Source organism: Carettochelys insculpta, chromosome 31 (genome assembly GCF_033958435.1).
Source record: "Carettochelys insculpta isolate YL-2023 chromosome 31, ASM3395843v1, whole genome shotgun sequence".
NCBI lineage: Eukaryota > Metazoa > Chordata > Testudines > Carettochelyidae > Carettochelys > Carettochelys insculpta.
Genome location: NC_134167.1, coordinates 9,315,100 through 9,335,557, shown reverse-complemented (window position 1 = coordinate 9,335,557; position 20,458 = coordinate 9,315,100). Strand labels below are relative to the sequence as shown.

The window sequence follows — 20,458 nt, the reverse complement described above, 5'->3', positions numbered from 1 at the left end:
CACAAACTACAAGCTATTTAGAGAGAAACCTGTTCACGGGATCTTGCTTGTTGGAATCTAACCAATCATTAATTCAGACATTTTTATTATACAGGTAAGTTTTCCATTTGCTGAACTTCCTACTTTTTGGGAACAAACTCCACACACTCAAAGTTGCAGCCCACATTGGTAAATGACACCTAATTGTAAGCAGTGTCTGTATAAAACACATTGTTGTGCTCTTCCTGAGCTACATAAGGCTCAGACACAAATCTCTGGCCTGAAACCTCCAAGGCCTCACCATTAAGTCTGACCACTCCTGTTACTGCTAACCTTTTCTTTGTACGCAACAAAAAATCTGATGCCTTGACAGAAACTAGAAAGCCCACTATCTTACTGCCTTACTACATTAGAGGAGTAAGGTAGCTGTGTAAATGTATGCATATTTTAAACTCTTGGAGAGCAGCCACCACTTTATTACTTGATTTATGTCAGTACAACAAAGTACGACACCGAGACAGTTTATTTAAGAAAAATTTACTAATCCATTAATAATTTTTCAAAATTATTGCAACAGGTCTGAAAAAGCAAACACACTGTTACAGCTTAGAAAAACAAGTATTTTGTACAGTTAAAATATTAAACAAGCCTCCAGGAAAAAAAATCAGTGTACGAGAAATTAGACCTGGAAGCTTAAATCCAGTATTAGCACCTACAGTATCACTGAAAGCAGAATGCTCTGTTCAGGACAGTTGTCTTATTTTGTAAATCCCCTAATTCCTTCCACAGGAAATGCCGATAGCTCTCAAAACAGAGGGACTCTGCTAATTTAAGCCAAGGCTAGACAGAGAGCTCACTATCATAAGGGAGAAGGAGACAACAGAAAATATTATACCAACTTGATTTGCAGGAAGTTTTACTCAGAAGATGCCCAAGGTATTTTAGCAGATGTTGCTGAGGAATGTTTATGCATGGGAAATCAGACATACTGCACAGTTCTACTCTCCAGCAGTTTGCCAGTAACTAGAGCTAAGAAACTATCTGACATACTAGTCTAGTACTTTGCCAAATCAAATGTTCCTATAAATTATATTTATAATAAAACAAGAAAGTTTATTACACTTTACATATTAAACATTAAAGGGTAAAGTCAGTATGGTTACATGTATTGGTTCAGCATTCATTTTATTGTGCTTACACAGCTTAATGAATAAAGCAATGGACTCTCTCTGCCTATGAATTCAGGACAATGCAACAACAGTAGATTTTCACAGCAGCAGCAAAGCACCCAGCAATAATGTTAGCTAATGACTGTTAGGAAGAACTAGAACATGAAAACAGAAAGGCTTGGCATAATTCCCAGAGAGCATCATTCCCTGGAAAATTAAAATGCACTATGCCTTGCATCACTTCCTGCCAGGCAGAGGCACTCCGTGCAACAGACAATCTACCCACTTTCCTGTTCCCCAAGAGGCTTTATTCTGGAGCAAAGATTTTATTTTTGAAACACATGCGCTTCTACAATCAGACTTGTTGCTTTCTAAAGTCTGATGCATATGAAAAAGCCCAAGCGGCTGAGGAGGAACGGTGCTGCTCTCAGGTGGCTGATCTGCCAGCTAATTTGAAGTGCAAACAGCTCAACTGCCTTTTCCTTGGAAATTAAGATGATCCCATCACTTAACACTTGCCATAAAGACACAAAATGGATGCTGACCAGCCAGAGGGTCACCCAACGTGGAACAGAATTCTAGAAAGTTAGTCCTTTAGTGGATGGCACCTTAGATCTGGCAACAGAGAGGAATGATGCTCTAGACAGGAGGTAGGTGAACCTTCCGGTACAGCAAGTCCACCATCAAGCTGGGTGCTAGAAAGCAAGACAGAATAAATTTAACAACATTAGGAACACTGCAGTGAACCACCTTGAGGAAGCATGTGTAATGGTTCACAGTAACAGCCTGGGAGCCAGCTTTCTCAGGTCTGTTCCCAGCTGAAACAATAACATGGTAAGTCCCTTCACCTGCAGGTCCCCTTCTGACTTTTTGGTGTTCCCATAGCATCCTCTGCCAACGAAGCCAGCAAGTCCGTTTCACTGCTTCTTCCACAGTAAGCCTTATGCATGTAACATCACTCTCATCTTAATCCATAAAGTCATTATCCTTTCAGGACCCACTTCTGCTGGGGCATTCACAATCACAAGCCTTGGTGAGATGCATCCAGTTATTTGGGTTATGCAGGGTGGGATAACCACACTTTGTGCCTCAGTATTCTTCCCCAGCAAAGAACAGAGAGGCACTCAACTCCACTTCCCCTTTGTATCTCTGCAAACCTCCCCCAAGGACCTACTAGAAAATTGCTGAAATCAGGCCCTGACGTAGAATGTGCACCCCATTTTCAGCTGGAGGCATGTCCCTGTTGTTCTAGAGTGTCTCACTAGACTGTATATGTAGCCCACATGTGCAACTCAAATACACTGTTTAGGACAATTTGATGGCTGGTAGATTTGGGGCATGCTGGTGGTTTAAATTTGGGAAGACACATACCTATAATGCCCTTGTTCCATATTGGGCATGCTCCTGATACATATGGAGCTTCAAAAACAAAGTTACGCTGAACAAAAATATTTGCAATTCATGAAACTCTCCATAAGGTCAACGTAAATCTTTCCCCATTTTAGAAATTTTACAGTTGTTTGAACTTTGATAGAGTAGGCTCTTGTGTGTAATTGCTCAAAACCCACACCACCTAGGAAAAACATTCTGTTTAGCAATAATAGCTGTGAAATGAGTCATGACAAATGGATTGCGCCAAGTAGGCACAGCTGCAACTGATAAAACACAAGCTTATTCCCAAGCAGAAATGAAAACCGCACAGTGCATTAGGCTCCAGAGTGCTAATAACTGGAGCAATCAGTTTGGACATTCTAAATCAGAAGAGTCATCTCTAAGTAACACCTTGTTATAAAGCTACTCTAGAATCCACAGCTTATTGTGCAGTTAAAAGAATACACTGACTCCTGCTGTTGGAAAGCTCCCTCTCACAGCTTGGTGAGTTGCTCAGGGTTTGGGTATGTCGATATTCATGGGGGTGGGGTGGAGGTCAGCGCCCCACGATTGATTTTCTGGGGATCAATTTTGCTGTGTGCGCAAAGACATGGCAAAATCAATCTCTCTGGGCTCGGCTGTCAACCCTGGTACTCCACGAAGATGTGTGGAGTAAGGCTATCAGCACAAGCCAGAAGATCCCTGATCTTCACCTGGGAAGAAAAAGTCAATCCCCATATATCAATTCTAACTATACAAATCACATGGCTAGAATTGTTTATCTGGGATTGACTTTGATCCCTAGCATAGACCAGGCCTTAGTGTACACTTACAAAACTACAGCAGCCCTGATGCTGTTGTGCTGCTATAGTGCTTAGTAAAAATACTACCTAAGCTGACGGGAAAACTTCTCTCATCAGCTTAGATATTTTGCCTCCCTGAAAGGCAGTTGCTATGTCAACACAAGAAGCTCTCCCCTTAACGTAGTGCCTGTCTACCAGACCCTTGGTCCCTATAATTGTATCGCTTGGGTGTGGGTTTTCTATACCCTGAGTGATCGAGTTATACCAATATAAGTCTGCAGAATAGATGATGGCCTAGGACTTGTCTCCATGGTGCCCGCTAAACACGTTACAGGGATGTAATTTGCAGAGTGCTTTTACATGCTGTGCTTCAGCTGCCCCACGTAGTTCCTGCTGTGGATATCTTTTAGTTCCCCAGTCTACGTTAATCCACACAAAATACCGTATACCACTGTTCACACCAGCAGGGTCTCTATGGGGCATGTTACTCCCATGTTATTTGTAAACCTCTCTAATATGTTTTATGCACAGTGCTGATAAACCTCAGCAAAAAGAATTCCATTTAGAAGAATTGTAGGCAGAGGCTAATCATGAGTAGGTAATTCCCAAGAGGCCCCCAGCAAAGCAAAGGAAAGAAGGGTGTTGGGGAAACTCCAATTTTAGGCATCAGGCAGAAATTGGCTTCTGCTGAGCGATATCCTTGCTCAGGCCAGCAGATAAAGATCTGGGGTAGAACCTCCCACCCAACAATCTCCAAGTGTGTTACAAATACAAACTGTCATAACATTGACTGTAATGGAGAGAAAAATTGGGGAGAATGGGGTGCCACTTCAAGTAGCACTGAAACACAGCAGGACAGGAAGTGAACATCCCAGCCAGTTGGAACTGAAAGGTAACACTGAGGAAAGCGAGATGTAACTGCTCCAATTGGAATCTGAGTTAGCATACTGGGTTCAGTATCTTGACTCCCATGAAAAGTGCCAGAGGAAGCTTTAAGCAAAAGATGTCAGCTTCAGCCACAGAGTCCCTATCCTTAAGCTGGGGCATTGGTTAATTACTGACTCTGGGGAGCAAGCAGCACCACAGCACCTTATAAACCACCAAACACTACTTCCTGGAGCACCTGGGTTTTATTTAGAGGTCCCTCATCCAAGTACTGACCTGGGCTAATCCTGCGACTTAGCATAATATGACTGCAGAGTTAGCATATTAGAGTGGATGGGAACCCCATGTCACCTTATGCGGTCATTAAGAGTCTCTGAAATCCAGAATAGCCATCTAAACAGTGATTAAATTCAACTGTTGCATTTTAAACATAATTTTTGAAGTTCTGCACTGTTCAGCAGAATCGGGATCAACTGAGCTACTGAACATGAGAGAATGATTTGTGATGCAATAGGACATAAACATGCATACACTTAAATCTAATTTAAGTAATTAAAATCTGGATTTCATCAAGGTTAAATCTGGTGTCATATGCAGTACATCATCATTCAGGGCATGCAGCCAAGTATTGATGTTTTTATACCTTCCGCTGGGATTTAAGAACCTAACCTGCACATGAGATGTATTTAAAAAACCTGATGATTATAGGCAGTGGTTGCATAAACCTTCAGTCTCAGAGGAGCAGACCTGCCTCTTTTGAATGTACAGAAGCAGGTTACTGACCTGACTTCTAGTGCAAAGTTAATAGTTACCTTAGACTCCTTCGTTTTATCTTCCACTGCTCAGGCCTCTGTCTTCGTAAATGGTAATTTCAATCTGCACAGCATGGCTGTTAAGAAAACATGCTATAGAAAAACCACGGCACTAAAACAGGCAGGTGAAACAAAGGAAGGCAGTGGAGGCATTTGATTCTTCTGCTTCACACCTGCCATTTAGAGAGGCTAAATTTCTGAATGACAGAAAGCAACACAGTCTTCCTGTCTTTTGGCTTTGCATTCTGGTCTGTGCTACAACTTGCCTTTGGATAAAACTGTCTGCTCAAAGGAATAAAGACTTTCTAATATTCAGTGAAGTGCTAACGTTCTTATGCATAAACAGCTTGGCCCTTAAGCAAATTTTGCTTTGCACTCCTTCACTGTTCAATTATCAAATTCCCAAATTAAAAAAAAACCAAAATCACTATTTACATGTCTGTATACCAAATGCAAGTCACTTTTCTGTACTTATACAGTTCCCAAAAACATACACATCAACGGTAATGAAATTACACAACTGACAACTGTAAGCTATTTAGGCAACCATTTAAATAAACCCAAGGAACTGCAATTAATTAGAAAGACAACTCGCCACACACTATGAGCCTATGCATTTCAAAGAGGCTTCAAGTTCAGAACTCTTGACAGATGAAATGCATTACTCATGCTTCCCCTTTTATTGCTACAAGATGCCCTCACAACCACTAAGAAAAATGGTAACTAAGATGCTAAGCCATTTGCAGTGAGGTCCAAAGCTATGAAAAGTTGTAGGGAGAACATCTGTAGCCAAGAGCAAAATCCATGGGGACAGACCTCAGCATTCAGGCAGGCTGAAGCAGAGATTTTACCAGAACCACCAGGTGGGAGAAACAATGAGCTGTTTTTAAACCAACATTTAAAATAGTTCTATGGAATATTTACACTCTATGTTTTATTCCTATGAAGAAATCAGCTAGCCTTGCTAAATGGATAAGCTGCATCTTCATGTGGTAGGTGAGGTTGAAAGAAGATGCTCTGCTTCTGAACAGCACCTTTATGAGAGAACTCCAAGGAAGAGATTTATCAAATTCATCATATTTTATGAGAGAGAGTTTTTAAATAGATACTAATGTTATCCTAATAAAGTCCGAGAGGAACGCCTGAGTATGTTATACATGACGTGTTATAAACACCAAGGAGCATGTGTTCTGTAAGATCACAGAACCAGGGTACCCGCAGAATACCATGGAGCCTCTGTGAGGCAAGATGCACTGTTACTGCTCGGAGGACAGAATTCAGAAGATGGTAAAGCCATAAAAAGATACAACTCTTAGTCCTCTCTCGATGGGGTCAGTCAGGAGTAGGCCCTGGGGTGCGTAGATCTTCTCATTCTGTTCCTGAATGAATTTGGCAATTTTCTTAAGAACCTGGTGACAGAAGACAACAGACTTTACAGTTTTGAGTTTTCACATCAGTCTTCCTTTAAAACCCCCCTAATAATACACCTACAACCAGGTCAGGGGAAACCTAACAACATCGCTCCACTCTAAACGTAGCTGGGACTATAGCCTCATTGTATAGCCAGGCTATTATTTTTTCCCATTCTTTTTCCCCCAGGGAGTGGGTGGGAAAGATATTTGGGTAGTTTCTTGTCTCTATCAGCACAAACGATGCTTCAACTAGGTCATGAGACAGCTGTATTGTAACAAGATTCTCTGATGGGGTACATTTGCATAATGGTGTGTCTGTGCTGCAAGAGTTTAATATATGCTATAGCATTATACAGGTGTCTCTTCAGGCTATGAAAATATGCAGTTCAAATTACTTTATCAGCCCTTGCTTACCCTATGTTATGATGCAACTAAAAAAGAGGCCCCTTTTCTTCCATGTCAATTTCCATTAATAACAGACTGCCAAATACAAAGTCCAGATTTTAGCTACTCCAAGAATAACAGTTTTTTCCCCTACATGCTGCTTCCATACAGTCAGCGAGTTCAAGGCCAGAAAGGACAATTAAATTATGTAGGTGGACCTCTCAAAGGCCATTAAATTTCACCCAGTCACTTCGGTATTGGGCCAACAACTTTATGTATAGCTAAACTGTAACTTCTTGAAAGACATCTAGACAAGAAGACTTCACGAGATGGTGACTCCACCACTTTACATGGTAGTTTGCTCTGGTGGTTAACCATCCTCGCTGCTAAGCCTTATTTCTAAATTAAATTTATCTGGCTTGAGCTTCCAGACAATGTTTCTTGCAATACCTTTCTTTGCAAGACTAAAGTACACGTTAGAACCTGGGATTCTCTCCCCAGAACTATACTTAGTACACTAATCAAGCCACCTCAATCTTCTTTTCGACAAGTTAGCTTAAGCGCCTTACAATTCTTTTCATTAGGAGTTTTCCACCAATCCTCAAATAATTTTGCTGCTCTTTTCTGTACCTGCACCAATTTTTCAACATGCCCTTTAAAATTTGACACTAGAACAGCACATAGCATTCTAGTATCAGTCTCTCCAGTGCCACGTTCAGAGGTGAGAAATAAATTACCTCTGTGCTCCTATTTACTGTACTCTTTCATACATTCAAGGACCACTTTAGCCCTTTTGTCAGAGCACTGTGCTGCCAACTCACGCTTGGTTGCCTGTCCATTATGGAATCCCATCTTTCCAGAATACTGCCCCTCCTGTGTGCAGGGAATACCTGCATTCCTTATTCCTGGATGAATTTTTATTACAGTTAAATATTTTGTTTTAATGGGCCCACATTACCAAGTGATTCAGATCAATAGGTGAGACTGCTGTATGCTCATTATTCTACACACTATCAATCTTTCTGTCATCCACAAATGTTATCAGTAGTGTTTTTATGATTTCTTCTACATTAAGGATGAAAATATCATAAAGCATCAAGCCTCCTTTGTGGCATTTGTTTTATTGGTGTTACTCCTCCGGTCCAAAAAACACTCTTCTCTCCAAACCGGAAAAACCCAGAGATGCTACTCATCTCTCCTAATACAACACTACTGCATTACATGTGGAGTGACACCTGTATGAGGAATGGCAGTTTAAGGGGTTGAATGCTGGTGGCTAGGATATAAAACTGATATTTAATTTTATATCCTATTCTGATACAGGTTGAACCCCTCTAATCCGGAACTCTATTGTTCAACAATATCCGCAATCTGCCATGATTTTAATTAGCTGGACGACCACTTATCATGGATGTGGCCAAGTGTCTTGTGGTCCCTTAGAGTTTGTTTACAGCCATCAGTCCTGGCTCTCAGTGTTCTGTGCTGGTATTTGGCTGTAATCTACCCTAACTGTCTTCTAAGAGACCAGTAAGCAGTTAAGCATTGGTAATGTGCTAGACAGTACTGATCTCTCATGATCCAGCAAATTCACTCATCTGGGACCAGTTCAACCTGTAGCTTAGAATACTGAATGCCTTGGATAGCTGCTTTTTTATTTCTAAGTCCAAATAACACATGTATGCTAATGAAGGATGTAGCTACTGATTTTCCCTCCATGAATGTCACCTTTGTGATGTAGCAGTTGTCACCTGTTTGAATAGCAGGAGTTTAACAGCATTCCCTTTAAATGACTCCTGCTTGTTAGCAGAGAGCTGTGCTCTTACACAGCAAAATACTGCCTGGGGCAAGTGCTAACTTGAGTTTCTGGCCTGTGTGTAATCCAAGGCAAATAGACTGCACTCATTTTATACAGCATAATTTCCAAATGCTTTGATCCAAATAGTCACGCACTGATTGCTAAAGTCAAAACAGAGGAGACACACGTTTCTTGTTTCATACACATTCAGTCTATTTTGCTCCAGATAGGACACTTGAGAAGTTAGTCAAATTAATGCAACACAGAACAGCTTGCAAGCAGATGTCACTGCTTTTGTCACTGCACTACAGAAGTGTGTTTGGGTAACCGATAACTTGACGGACCTATTCACTGAATGTTATTTGATAAAAAAGAATCATTCCCTAAAACGAGATCAAACCAAACTTTTGCAATTGGCTAAGCTCCAACATGACTAGTCCTTCCAGTTTTCTGGTATTTCCGCCAAGGGTGAGTCACGCACCTATTTCAAATGTCTCTGAAGTATTTAAAGAAAGGTGGGAAAAATAAACCAAAAAGGGGTTTAGCACATAAAAATACCAGAGTGGGAATGCTTACTGGGTCAAGAAAAGTTGAACAATTTTCAGAGATATTAGGTCTTACAGTCACCAGCAGGGACCATTAGATAATCTAGTCTGACCTCCTGTTTTACACAGGCCACAGAATTTCACCCAGTTACCCCTGAACAGAGCCCCATAACCTGAGTTTGACTATAGCATATCTTCCAGAAAGGCATCCAGATTAGGACCAAATCAAGGAAGTAAATTCACCAAGGGCACCTTAATATAAAGCTTTGCAAAATGCAGTGGACTTCTGGAAATTCAAATTTTATATTTATGTATACAACAAAGAGCATCTTGTTTTAAGAGAACAGACTATGCAAGGTAACAGCATAAAAATAACATCATCTCTAAAATAGTCCTAGCTGAGTGACTTTTTATTTTGACAGCAGTATGAAGTTTCACTTTGGTCTCACTAACACACTACTGCTTCAGATTTATCTGAAGCCTACAACACTTCAGTCAGGAAGCTTTTACTAGTCAAGAGTTTTGTTTCTTATCTTTGAATGGGTATTTGTCAGCCCTGGTCAAACAAATAATAGAAGCAAGCAAGCCATAAGGATAACATCTCAAATCTCTCCAGCTGTCTCATTTCCCACTCAGTCAAGCTGCAAGAAGTGGAAACTAGATATGTCAGATCCATCTCCACAACCTATTACTATTTGAGTCTTTTACAAAATGACTGGAAGACTGATTTCAAATAAAGAATTCCTGAAATGCATCCATCTACACTCTGGAAAAGTGTAGATGTTCAGTTCTGTTTAGCCAAACATAAGTTTTGATGGAGGAACCTTCCAGGGAGGTTTTAGATACAGTATTGTGAATGTAGAAAACTATATTGATTAAAGAAAATGGCAAGATGATCACATTATGGAAACAAAGTAGGTATTCCACAAATTACACAGTAGTAAGTGCAATGAATACCAAGTTAGAGACATAGAAGAAGCCGCGCTAGTATAGTGAGTCACAAGCATTAACCATCTCTTTGCACTATTCTCATTAGCATGACTATGAATGCTGTATTTTCCAGTAGAATTTCAAGAGCTACCTGCCTTCCATCCCTATCCTAATTTAGTTCTCAACTGTAAAAAGATATTTCTGCTGGAATCAGCCTGAGGTTTAAAAAGTCACACTTCTTAAACACGACAGGCCAGAGATATCTAGCTAAATAAAATACTGTAAACCTGCACAATTTAGCACCCACTCAGAAAGAATGGAAAAGGCTTCTGTTCATGTGGAATATACAGCTGTAATCTTGAAAAGAATGCTTTGGAACACGTTTTTATTTCAGGTCAGCAATACTAAATTATCAGCGTATTGTAAACTCTCCTTTCATTCAAAGGGATGATGTATGTATTTAGATACTGACTTGGTTATTTACTCATTGACTTTATAAACTCAGAGTGCACAAAATAAAATGAAGAGGAACTGCCAATAACAAATCCAGACCACATACATAAACATGCATGCAGGCATGACAAGTATGAATGGCTTCCAGCTCCCCAAGCTAATGTCCAAATGTTTAAATAAGAAGATCTTGACTTTTGAAAAGAAGTAATCAAACCAACAACATTCTTATAATTTTAGAATAATCTTGTGGTTCATCAAAAGACTGGAAATCAGCAGATCTGCAGGGCAGAAAGCTACAGTTGGTTTGACCTGTATAATAGGCATAACATTGATTTCACATGAAGGGTATATGGATTAATCCAATGCCAATGAAAGAATTGATTTTATTTGGAAATATTTTAAATGGGTCTTCGATTAGGCCCTAGATGAATATTTGCTTTGAGAAACTCAAAGAGTGAGTATGGCATAGGCCCATGAGAGGTAGATTTGGAGTAGTTTACTCCATCATCCTCTATCTTAATATTTCACTTACATTCAAATGTACAGAGAGACAAGCAATAAAATGGTAAGATGCAGTGGTAGATGCTGAAAAGTTGTTTAACAGCAGCAGAAACTCCAAAGGTCTTGGGACAGCAACACTAAAACACTACAGCATTTAGAAGGGAATCAGGAACTTTTCTTGGGCTACAAAGCTGTAGAGCAACTCTCTTGATTATTAATTTCTTCGAGGATTAAATTACTGAACATTCAGTATAAAACTCTCCAGTTTAGCAACAGAGAGGAAGCTGTGCTAGTCTATACACTATCAAAACAAAAAGCAGTCAAGTAGCACTTTAAAGACTAGCAAAATAGTTTATTAGGTGAGCTTTCGTGGGACAGATCCACTTCTCTGTGCCTTAAACATTGAGTCTGTTCTGGTCTGGCTATGGTCTGAAGAAGTGGGTCTGTCCCACAAAAGCTCACCTAATAAACTATTTTGCTAGTCTTTAAAGTGCTACTTGACTGCTTCTCCAGTTTAGTGTTTGTCTTATGGATTTTAAAGCTAACCATAATTGTACTAAGGAGCAGTTCAACCAGCTGGGCACACTGAGTGACTGATTAGTCATATACGTTTTCAACTAAAATGGCACATAAACAATAAGATATGTTTAGCAGCAGGATGATTGTGTCCCACATCTGGAAGATGACATATTTCTTTGGTACTCTCCAACCACTGACTGAAGCTGGTATTTATTTTAGGACTAAATGCTTACAGCTCTCTGACAGAGGCAAACAGAATCAGCTACATACCAGGATGTTCAGAAAGGTAGACTAGAAAGTGAAAACTTACTTGTACTTGTTCTATTGCAATGAACTATGCTGTTCTAAGACAAAACCTTAAAAATAAATTAAATGGCCAACACACTTCTCCTATTGATAGGTCAGAACTCGCACAATATTGTATGTCAGTTTCATGTGCTTTAAGTTTATTGTATGGAAGGCAACAGGCTCACCTTTTCATAATGTGTCTCCATGCACAAAAAGATAGTGTAAGCAGTCAGACAGGCCAGACATCCTTCAAGATAAGACTGACCCCCAAGCTTCTCAGCTTCTGCATAAAGGTTATTTAGAGTTTGAACCGTCTCCTCAAACTGCTGCCTGTCGATCTACAAAAGAGAGACTGAATTTAAGAAGACTGACAAATAAATTGGCTATTCAGAACTCACTGTTCCCCAGAGATATAGCTTCTCTGGTTCCCACTCCCATCAGCATTGCCACCTACAGCCAGACAATTAGCTTTGAACACCACATGGAGAACCAAGGTTGTGTTTTGCTACAGAATGATTTTCACATATTGTAGCTGCAATTTAACCCAATGCTAAATGATTTAAAGTTACAAGATCAAATGTGTATTCTGATATTACTCATTTACAATTCATAAACTGCATTGTGCATACGCTGTTACATTCAAAGTGCAACCTACATGAAAACTGGTTTCAGGGAGGTAGCTGTGTTAGTCTGTTTCAGCAAAAGCTGTCTGGCAGCACCTTAAAAGTAAAAATTTTTTACTATGGCATAAACCTTCATGAGTTGCAATTCACTGTGTTTCACTTCATGCGTCTGACAAACAGATGATAGGGGGACAGAGATGGCAGTGTTACATTGGAACTAATTCAATCAGGTTGGATATGGCCCACTTCCAACAGTGATAAAATAAATAGTCTCAGAAGGGTATCCTTGTCAGTCTGTAGTTTCACAAAAACACAAGCAATTCTCTCGCCCCTTAAAGACTAACAATTTTATTCATTAGGTAATTCATGAGCATTCATGGGTAAGACTCAAGATTTCTTACTGTAAAGTGAGAGCAGTTCCCAGTCTTTATTCAAACCCATGCCGATGGTATAAAATTTGAATATGAACTCGAACCCAGCAGTTTCACATCTAGTATGGTTTTGAAAGTGGGTTTTGTTTTTGTTTTTTTTTGTGTTTAAGAATGGCAGCTTTCAAGTCTGTAACAGTTGTCCGAAAAAAAAAACAAACTGCTGATTGGGATGGGAAGATTATCTAGATTTCAAAAATAAATTCCTCATGGAAGGCATGGATTAAACTAAATCTCAGTATGCATCCATACTTGCACTTGAATGACAAAACATTTTATTGTTTATGGGTCCTTAACACCTGGCCGCCCCATTATAAAGTTTTGCCAAGACAAATGAAAACATGAATGCTGCTTTGTGGCCAATAGCACTCTGCTGTCTACAAAGTGAAATCTTCTCACAGGGGGAGGAAGTATTTTGTCAACAAAAGTCCCAACAAACAGCTTTCACATATGCTTCTAGCAACACGACAACATAGACACAGCCTTGGTATTAAAAGAAGCATAGTGTAGACATACCCTAATACAGTCAAGACCCAAGGCAGAGCATTTTGCATTACTATGGCAGAGCTGATAACCCTATACAAGCAACAAGGAAAAACTAAGGTGACTAGTGTTCCCTATGGGACAGGAGAGAAGGAAACACCACCAAAGTGACATTTACCAGTTACAGAAGACAAGCACAATTAGCCAAGTAGGAGTTATTTTGTAGCTTAATAAAACATTGCAATGGACAGTAACAAAATGAAAGAAAAACACTTGTTAAGCCACTGAAGTGCAGGCTCAGCAGAACAGTGTTGTAATCATCAGAGAAGAATGTGGTAGACACTACTGCACAACAATACATGCTCTCTTTTTCACTGACATAACGGACGCAGTTGTTATTACTGTTACAAAGGATACTTTTCCTCAAGATTACAAAGAGGAAAAAAACATATGTCTTCTAAACAGTCAAAAACAACAAAAAAACACAGTGGACATATCAAAATTTAAACAAAGGAACATAATTTCTACTTTATCAAAAACAAATAGGCTTTTGATATGCTCCTTGTAGTGCTAAAACCCACAAAACTCAGGTTTTCTAAAGTTAAGACAACTAACAGATGATTTCTCTGCAGAATTGCCCATTGCAGAAAAAACAATAGCTCCCAGGATATAGAGGGAACAATCCTGCTTTCTTGGCACATCCAGAACAGGTTTCAAGTGAATAAAATTAGCAGACTGACTGTAGGAAAGGTATCGGTTGTTTTTGGAAAAATTAAACCAATAGTTTAATTTCACTTTGCTTTTATATGAAATAAACCAAGCCATTCACACAAATACCATGGGGCATCAGTTGATATACTTCAGCATGCTCACACCTCTGATTGTAGTGCACCAAACAGCTGGGTACACAACTGATGTTCGATCTAGCCCTTGGCCTGCATTATGATAAATACATGAGTTTTAATACACTGCTTCTTATTCAATGTTTCAGCCATCCCCAGCATGCACAAAGTCAGTGTTAACAACAAAGACTTTACAGCTGACCACATACAGCCCATCAGGGTAATCTGCTAGCAGACCACGAGACATTTTTCTGATGTTGAGCATCCACAGGCATGGAACCCAGCAACAGGCAGCAGCTGTGGCTTGCCACTCCCGGATGCAGGTTGCCCACCACTGCTTTATGGTGTACAGAGACTGAGAGTTAGGTAGGTTTAGTTGCTTTACGAAAGGATCCCTCTCACACCAAGAGGACTCCACGAACACATACACCCAATTCCAATTTTTTGTTTGTTTATGGTTGGTATGAACTGTAGGTTTATTGATCATTCTGATTTTAAAGGCTGAACAGGAAATGATACCAACCAGGTGGCAAGAATGATATCCAGATGAAGAATCTATCCCTTTTCAACTGAGTTAAAAGCAGACAAATGCAGACACAAGCCACTTCTTTATAAAGTAACTTCTGAGAGCTAAAAGGATCAGTTTACTAATATTTAAAAATATACTGGATTTTATATGAGAACTTCATTTATAAACATCATGGGCCCCATAGTCAAAACTTCTACACTCACATCTCTGAGAAATGTATCGATTTACCTCCTTAAAACTCCTGATCTGGACAAGACTGTAGACTTTTCATCTATTTTATCTAGCTCATGAGGTGCCACTTTTGCCCTCTTCGGATATTGACCAGCTACATTCCCAAAATAAATCATGATAATGGAAGCTTTTGATTGCTCTCATGTAGCCTTGTCCACATCCTTTTTACTCAGTGACAAAGTACCACCTCATCTCTGAAATTCTCTCACAATCCCAGGCTAAAACCAGGGAGTCAACCCCATCAGTCAAGCCACTAGGATGGCAAGAGTGTATTCACTACTATACCTACATCTTTCTGACAGTTTTCTATTAAGACATAACGCACCCCAGATGACATCATGCACTCCCCTATGTTGTGCATGAGAAATACACAGATGTACAACACAGAAACTAAGCACTCTTTCTATAGTTTTGTTTGTATGTAAACAAAAACATTTTCCCCAAAGTCAAGGGTAGAGATTACAGAAAGTAACTGTTATCCAACAAAACAGTGAGGAATCCAGTTCAGGATATACTAAGAGTGAGATTAACTGGGCTGTATATTAATACAGATACCTGTACCAAGTAATGTAAAAGCCAAATCACAACAAACAATAGCAACCAAGAATTTTGTATCCATAAATCTCAAAACACCTTTATGAGGTGGTAAGTACTATTAGCCCCATTTTGCATAAAAGGGATGTAAAAGAAGAACCCATCACTATATTTAGTCAACGTGTTAAAAAATAGTAATTAAAAAGCTGCCACTGTGACAGTCTTACTCAGGTAAAACCATAGCAAATGTAGTTCCTGAATTCAGATTACTGTGGGTTGGAAGACAGGCTCTATTTTTTATTTGTGTTTTATTTGTGTTTTGTTTTGTGTTTAATATTTAAACCATAATCCTATTAACCAAAAATAAAAGATGGAATTCATCTTACAATTCCCATAGTGTCAAGTTTCTTCCAAGCAGATGCCTTGGTTGATGAACTCCTGGCAAAATGTCATCTACCAGACAAAGCAGTGCTACCCACTGAATGACCAGAGGCAGCTTAAGATTGACCATTAATTTTGTGTGTGTGTGTGTGTGTGTGTGTATACACACACACACACACACACACACACACACACATTATACATATATATATACACACACACACTCCGTTAGTTTTCTAAATGCCTTATTCAAGATGCTTAAATCTTTAGCAGAACAATTTTTTAAGAGAGTGTCAAATTAAACCCATTTTGCCTTTTTTTTTTTAAAAAGCTATTCTGGTTACCTGCATCAAGCCAAGTCACCACAACTGGAAGAGAGCAGACTAAACTATATTTCCTTCTATTATGCCTCTTAGCTCATTTTAGAAAATGATGTGAAACTGTAAAAGTGGGCAGTAGATTTCAAGTGTGGTATTATACTAGAGACTACCTTTAACTCTTTTTGAATTGGCTAGATTTCCAGCTGGTAGTGTTCCTTTAAACATGACAATATGATTGAGTTACACAGGAACAGATTTACAGATTTCAGAACTGAGGCAGAAACACTAAAGTGATTTCCCAAAGATTATCCTTATAAGCCACTGAACTAGGAAACATAATATTAAAATAATCAATCAATCTTGACTCCCTACCATTTACTTGATCACCCCACACCTAACTATTCAAACGGATATATAACGATCCAAGATACATTTTTAAGCATGTTGGAAGGTGCCACCTTAGCTGGCTGAAAAACACTCACATGGTGTTGGCTATAAACAATAGGGGACTCATACTGAGTGCATCTCTTCATATTCTCCTTTTCGGGCATAGGATGTATGGAGACGGGCACAACAGGTATGCTCTCAGGTTACCCACATGCAGCTAGTTCAGACCTTTCTTGATCTCGTCCTTCACACAAACCCAGATAAATTAAAACAAAGGTTTTACCCTGTTTTCTAGCTCCGGAGGGAATTTGGTCTGGAACTGGCACCTGGTGCCGCTACTGTAGTCTCGCTGAACAAAGACTTTACCAGAAACAGGTGCTTGCTGCGGCCTCATCGCACAGCTAGAACTGGCTGTTCTGGGAAAAGAAACAAGGGATCCAACACATTACATGACCATCACCAGAGTCACCCTAAAACTCAGAAATATACTAAACTTCCCTCACACTTGCAGTCCTCTTCAAGGGAATGAGTCTCCTAGGCAGAGTTTGCCTTACCCCTCAGCAGAACAGCTGTTTTGATAGTTTCAATGAAACCACCTCTGGCAGCTTGAAACCGGTCCAAAATTCTCCTCTCTCATGCCCGTAGGCCCCCCACCCCCCACATCCACTTCTTTCTTCCACTGTGGAACTAGAACTCCAGGAACTCATTTCCTCTTCAGGACTCCCCACCCCCACAGATCCACACCCCCATTCCAAACTCCAACCCCGACCAACCCACCCTGCGTAGCCCGCCCCTAGCTTCCCTGTCCCAATTCCATGCCCCGCCCCTACCCCAACTGCCAACCCCTCCCAGTCCAAGCTTCACACCCCCTCCCCCAGCTCCAACCCCCCTCCGCCGACACACCCCTCCCCAGCTCCTTCCTCACTTCTCCTGCCTCACCTGCCCCACCCCGACTTCAAAGCTCTTCCTGACATCCCAGTCCCAGCCCTCTCCCCATAAAAGCCCCGGGGCTGTCTGTCCAGAGGTCCCCCGCCCTTACTGCCAAAACCAGGCCCCCTGCTTCCTCCAGTCCTCCAGCCGTCGCGCTCCCTCACTTACGACTGCCGTAAAAGCACATCCCCAGTGGCGCGAAGAGCCGTAAGAGAGCAACACCACGTAGAGCACCCCTGCGCATGCGCCGCTCCTCGGAAACCCTGTGGGCGCGGCGGTTGGGCTGCTGTGCGCGTGCGGCTGCGTCTGTGCTGTTGAGGGGCTGGCTTCGCCGTGCAGCTCTGTACGGGTCAGTAGGGTTCCTATGGCGCCTCAGGCTACACCCACCGGCACAGCGTCTTGCCGTGGCACGGTGAAAGGTACGGGGGCTCCCCCCTTACGGACTGGGGCACGGACCCCTTTCCCGTGGAACAGCCTCCTATGGGACAGTCGTGGTGCTGCCCCTCTCCCCGTGACGCTATCTGTGGCACCCCCTTCCAACGGCATAGTCAGTGGTACCGCCCCACAGCACGGTCTGTGGCACGCCTCCCCCTCCCTGGTGGCACAGTCTGTGGGACGCACCCCCCCATACATGGCAGGACCTATGTCACGTCCGCGCTCCCAGCACACGTGGCTCTCCCCATGGTAGAGTCTGTGGCATGACCCCCCCACACGCATGGCAGGATCTATGTCACGTCTCCCCCTCCGCATGGTACGGTCTGGGGCATGTTTTTGGGCATGGCCCTTCCCATGGTACAGTCTTTGGCACACATTTTGGCATGGCCCATCCCTCTGGTGGCACATTTCAATGGCACAATTTTTCCCTATCCATGGCATGGTCCTTTCTGCCCATGACTAGGTCTGTGGTATGCCCTCCGCTCCCCATGCCATGACCTTTTCCATCTGTGACACATCTCCATGGTGCAGTTACTCCTTCCTGGTGGTATGGTCTATGGCATGGTTCTTTGTCCCCATGAAACACCTTGCCCTCCCCATGGTACAATCTGTGGGCACATTCAGCCCTCCCAATGGTATGGTGTGTGGCATGCTCGGCCCTTCCTACGGTACGGTTGGTGACTCGGTTTTTGGCCTGGCCCTTCCCTCTGGTGGCACATCTCAGTGGCACAATTTTTCCCTGTCCATGACGTGGTCCTTTCTCCCCATGGCTAGATCTGTGGTATGTCCTCCCCCCAATGCCATGACCTTTTCCACCTGTGGCACATCTCACTGTTGCAGTTTCTCTTTCCTGGTGGCATGGTCCTTTGTCCCCATGATATACCTTGCCCACCCCATGGTATGGTGTGGGGCAATCCCTGCCCTCCCCATGGCAAGGTCTAGGGCATGGCCTTTTCCAGCTGTGGCACATCTCAATGGCACAATCTCCCTCTGTCTGTGGTACATTGTATGGCATGTTCCTTTCCCCCATGGCACAGTCTCTGTGGTACAGGCCCATATCCCCTTGGTGTGAACCCTTACCTGAGAGAGAGAGTTGAAAAGTGAACACATACTGATAAAATGGTTGCTTAGCTGGATTACACAGCTCCCTCCTCTGATTTTGATTAAATTCCATTTTTTCCACTGGCAGAAAATTTAGTAAACTTAATATTTATCTATTAAGAAGTGTAAGAATTTTTTAAAAGTACAATAGGAATAGAGGCTGTAACTCACAATAGGGTCAAACAATCATATTTGCTCATAACAGTATTTAATAATTTCTTACTGTTGTATTGTCTAATGTGTCCTTTGTTTGTTTGTTCGTTCGTTTGTTTTGATAAAAGCCTTCATATGTGATACTGGAAATTGCTGGCCAGTAAGCTTAACCTCTGCATGCCAAAAATTAGTTGAAACTACAGTAAAGAACAGAATTATCACACACGTAGATGAACATGCTTTGTTGGGGGAAGGGGCAACATGTTTTTTATAAAGAGAAGTTGTGTCTCATCAATCTATTAGAATTCATTGAGGGGTTACCAAACATGGACAAGTGTGAACTAGTGGATATTGCGTACTTGGACTTTCAGAATGCCCTGGACAAGATTTCTTGCCGAAAGTTCTTAAGCAAAGTAAGCAGTCATGGAGTAAGAGGGAAGGTCTTCTCATGTATCAGTAACTGGCTAAACAACAGAAGACCAAGCATCAGAATAAATAGTGAGTTTTCACAATGGAGACAGGTAAGTAGTGGGCTCCCCCAAATATCTATACCCTGACCATTGCTATTCAGCGTATTCATAAATATTCTGGAAATTGGAGTAAACAGTGAGGTGGTTTACAAAGTTACTCAAGATAGCGAAGTCAAAAGCTGAATCGGAAGAGTAACAATGGGATCTCACAAAACTGGGTCACTGTGCAGCAATATAGCAGCTGAAATTCAGCTTTGATAAATGCAAAGTAATTCCCATTATAAAATTTAATCCCAAATATACATACAAAATTATGGGATCTAAGTTAGTTTTACCAGTTGGGAAAGAGATCTCAGATCATGCTCTGAAAACGTGTGCTAAATGTGCAGCAACAGCCAAAAAAGCTAAGGCTAGGAACTACTGGGAATGGGGCACATAATAAAACAGTAAATATCATAATGCCACTACATAATTCCATGGCAACATTCTGATTGCTCTGTCTCAAAACTGTATGTGAGAACTGGGAAAAGTTCAGAGAACAGCATCAAAAGTGATAGGGATGATAGAATACCTTCCATATGAGGAGAGATTGAAAAGAAATGGCTAAAGGGGGAATATGATAGAGGTACAGTATATAAAATTGTGAATGGAGTGGAGAAAATGCTTAAGGAAGTGTTATTTACCTCTTCATATAACAGGAGGGATCACGCAGTGAAATTAACACGCAGCCCTCCTATCAGCTCCTCCCACACCCAGTGCTGAATA

The 20,458-nt window shown here is 41.2% G+C and overlaps 1 protein-coding gene across 1 annotated transcript; it reads right to left on the bottom strand.

Moving 5' to 3' along the window:
* Positions 1 to 500: 500 nt before the first annotated feature.
* On the bottom strand, positions 501 to 17,703 carry GOLGA7 (golgin A7). Its single transcript, XM_074981685.1, has 6 exons — positions 17,644 to 17,703; positions 16,888 to 17,020; positions 12,032 to 12,184; positions 6,327 to 6,428; positions 5,020 to 5,083; positions 501 to 1,843 (listed from the first exon to the last, which is right to left on the bottom strand). The coding sequence occupies exons 2-5, from the start codon at positions 16,996 to 16,998 to the stop codon at positions 5,036 to 5,038; spliced, it is 414 nt and encodes a 137-aa protein (XP_074837786.1). The 5' UTR covers positions 16,999 to 17,020; positions 17,644 to 17,703; the 3' UTR covers positions 501 to 1,843; positions 5,020 to 5,035.
* Positions 17,704 to 20,458: the final 2,755 nt, after the last annotated feature.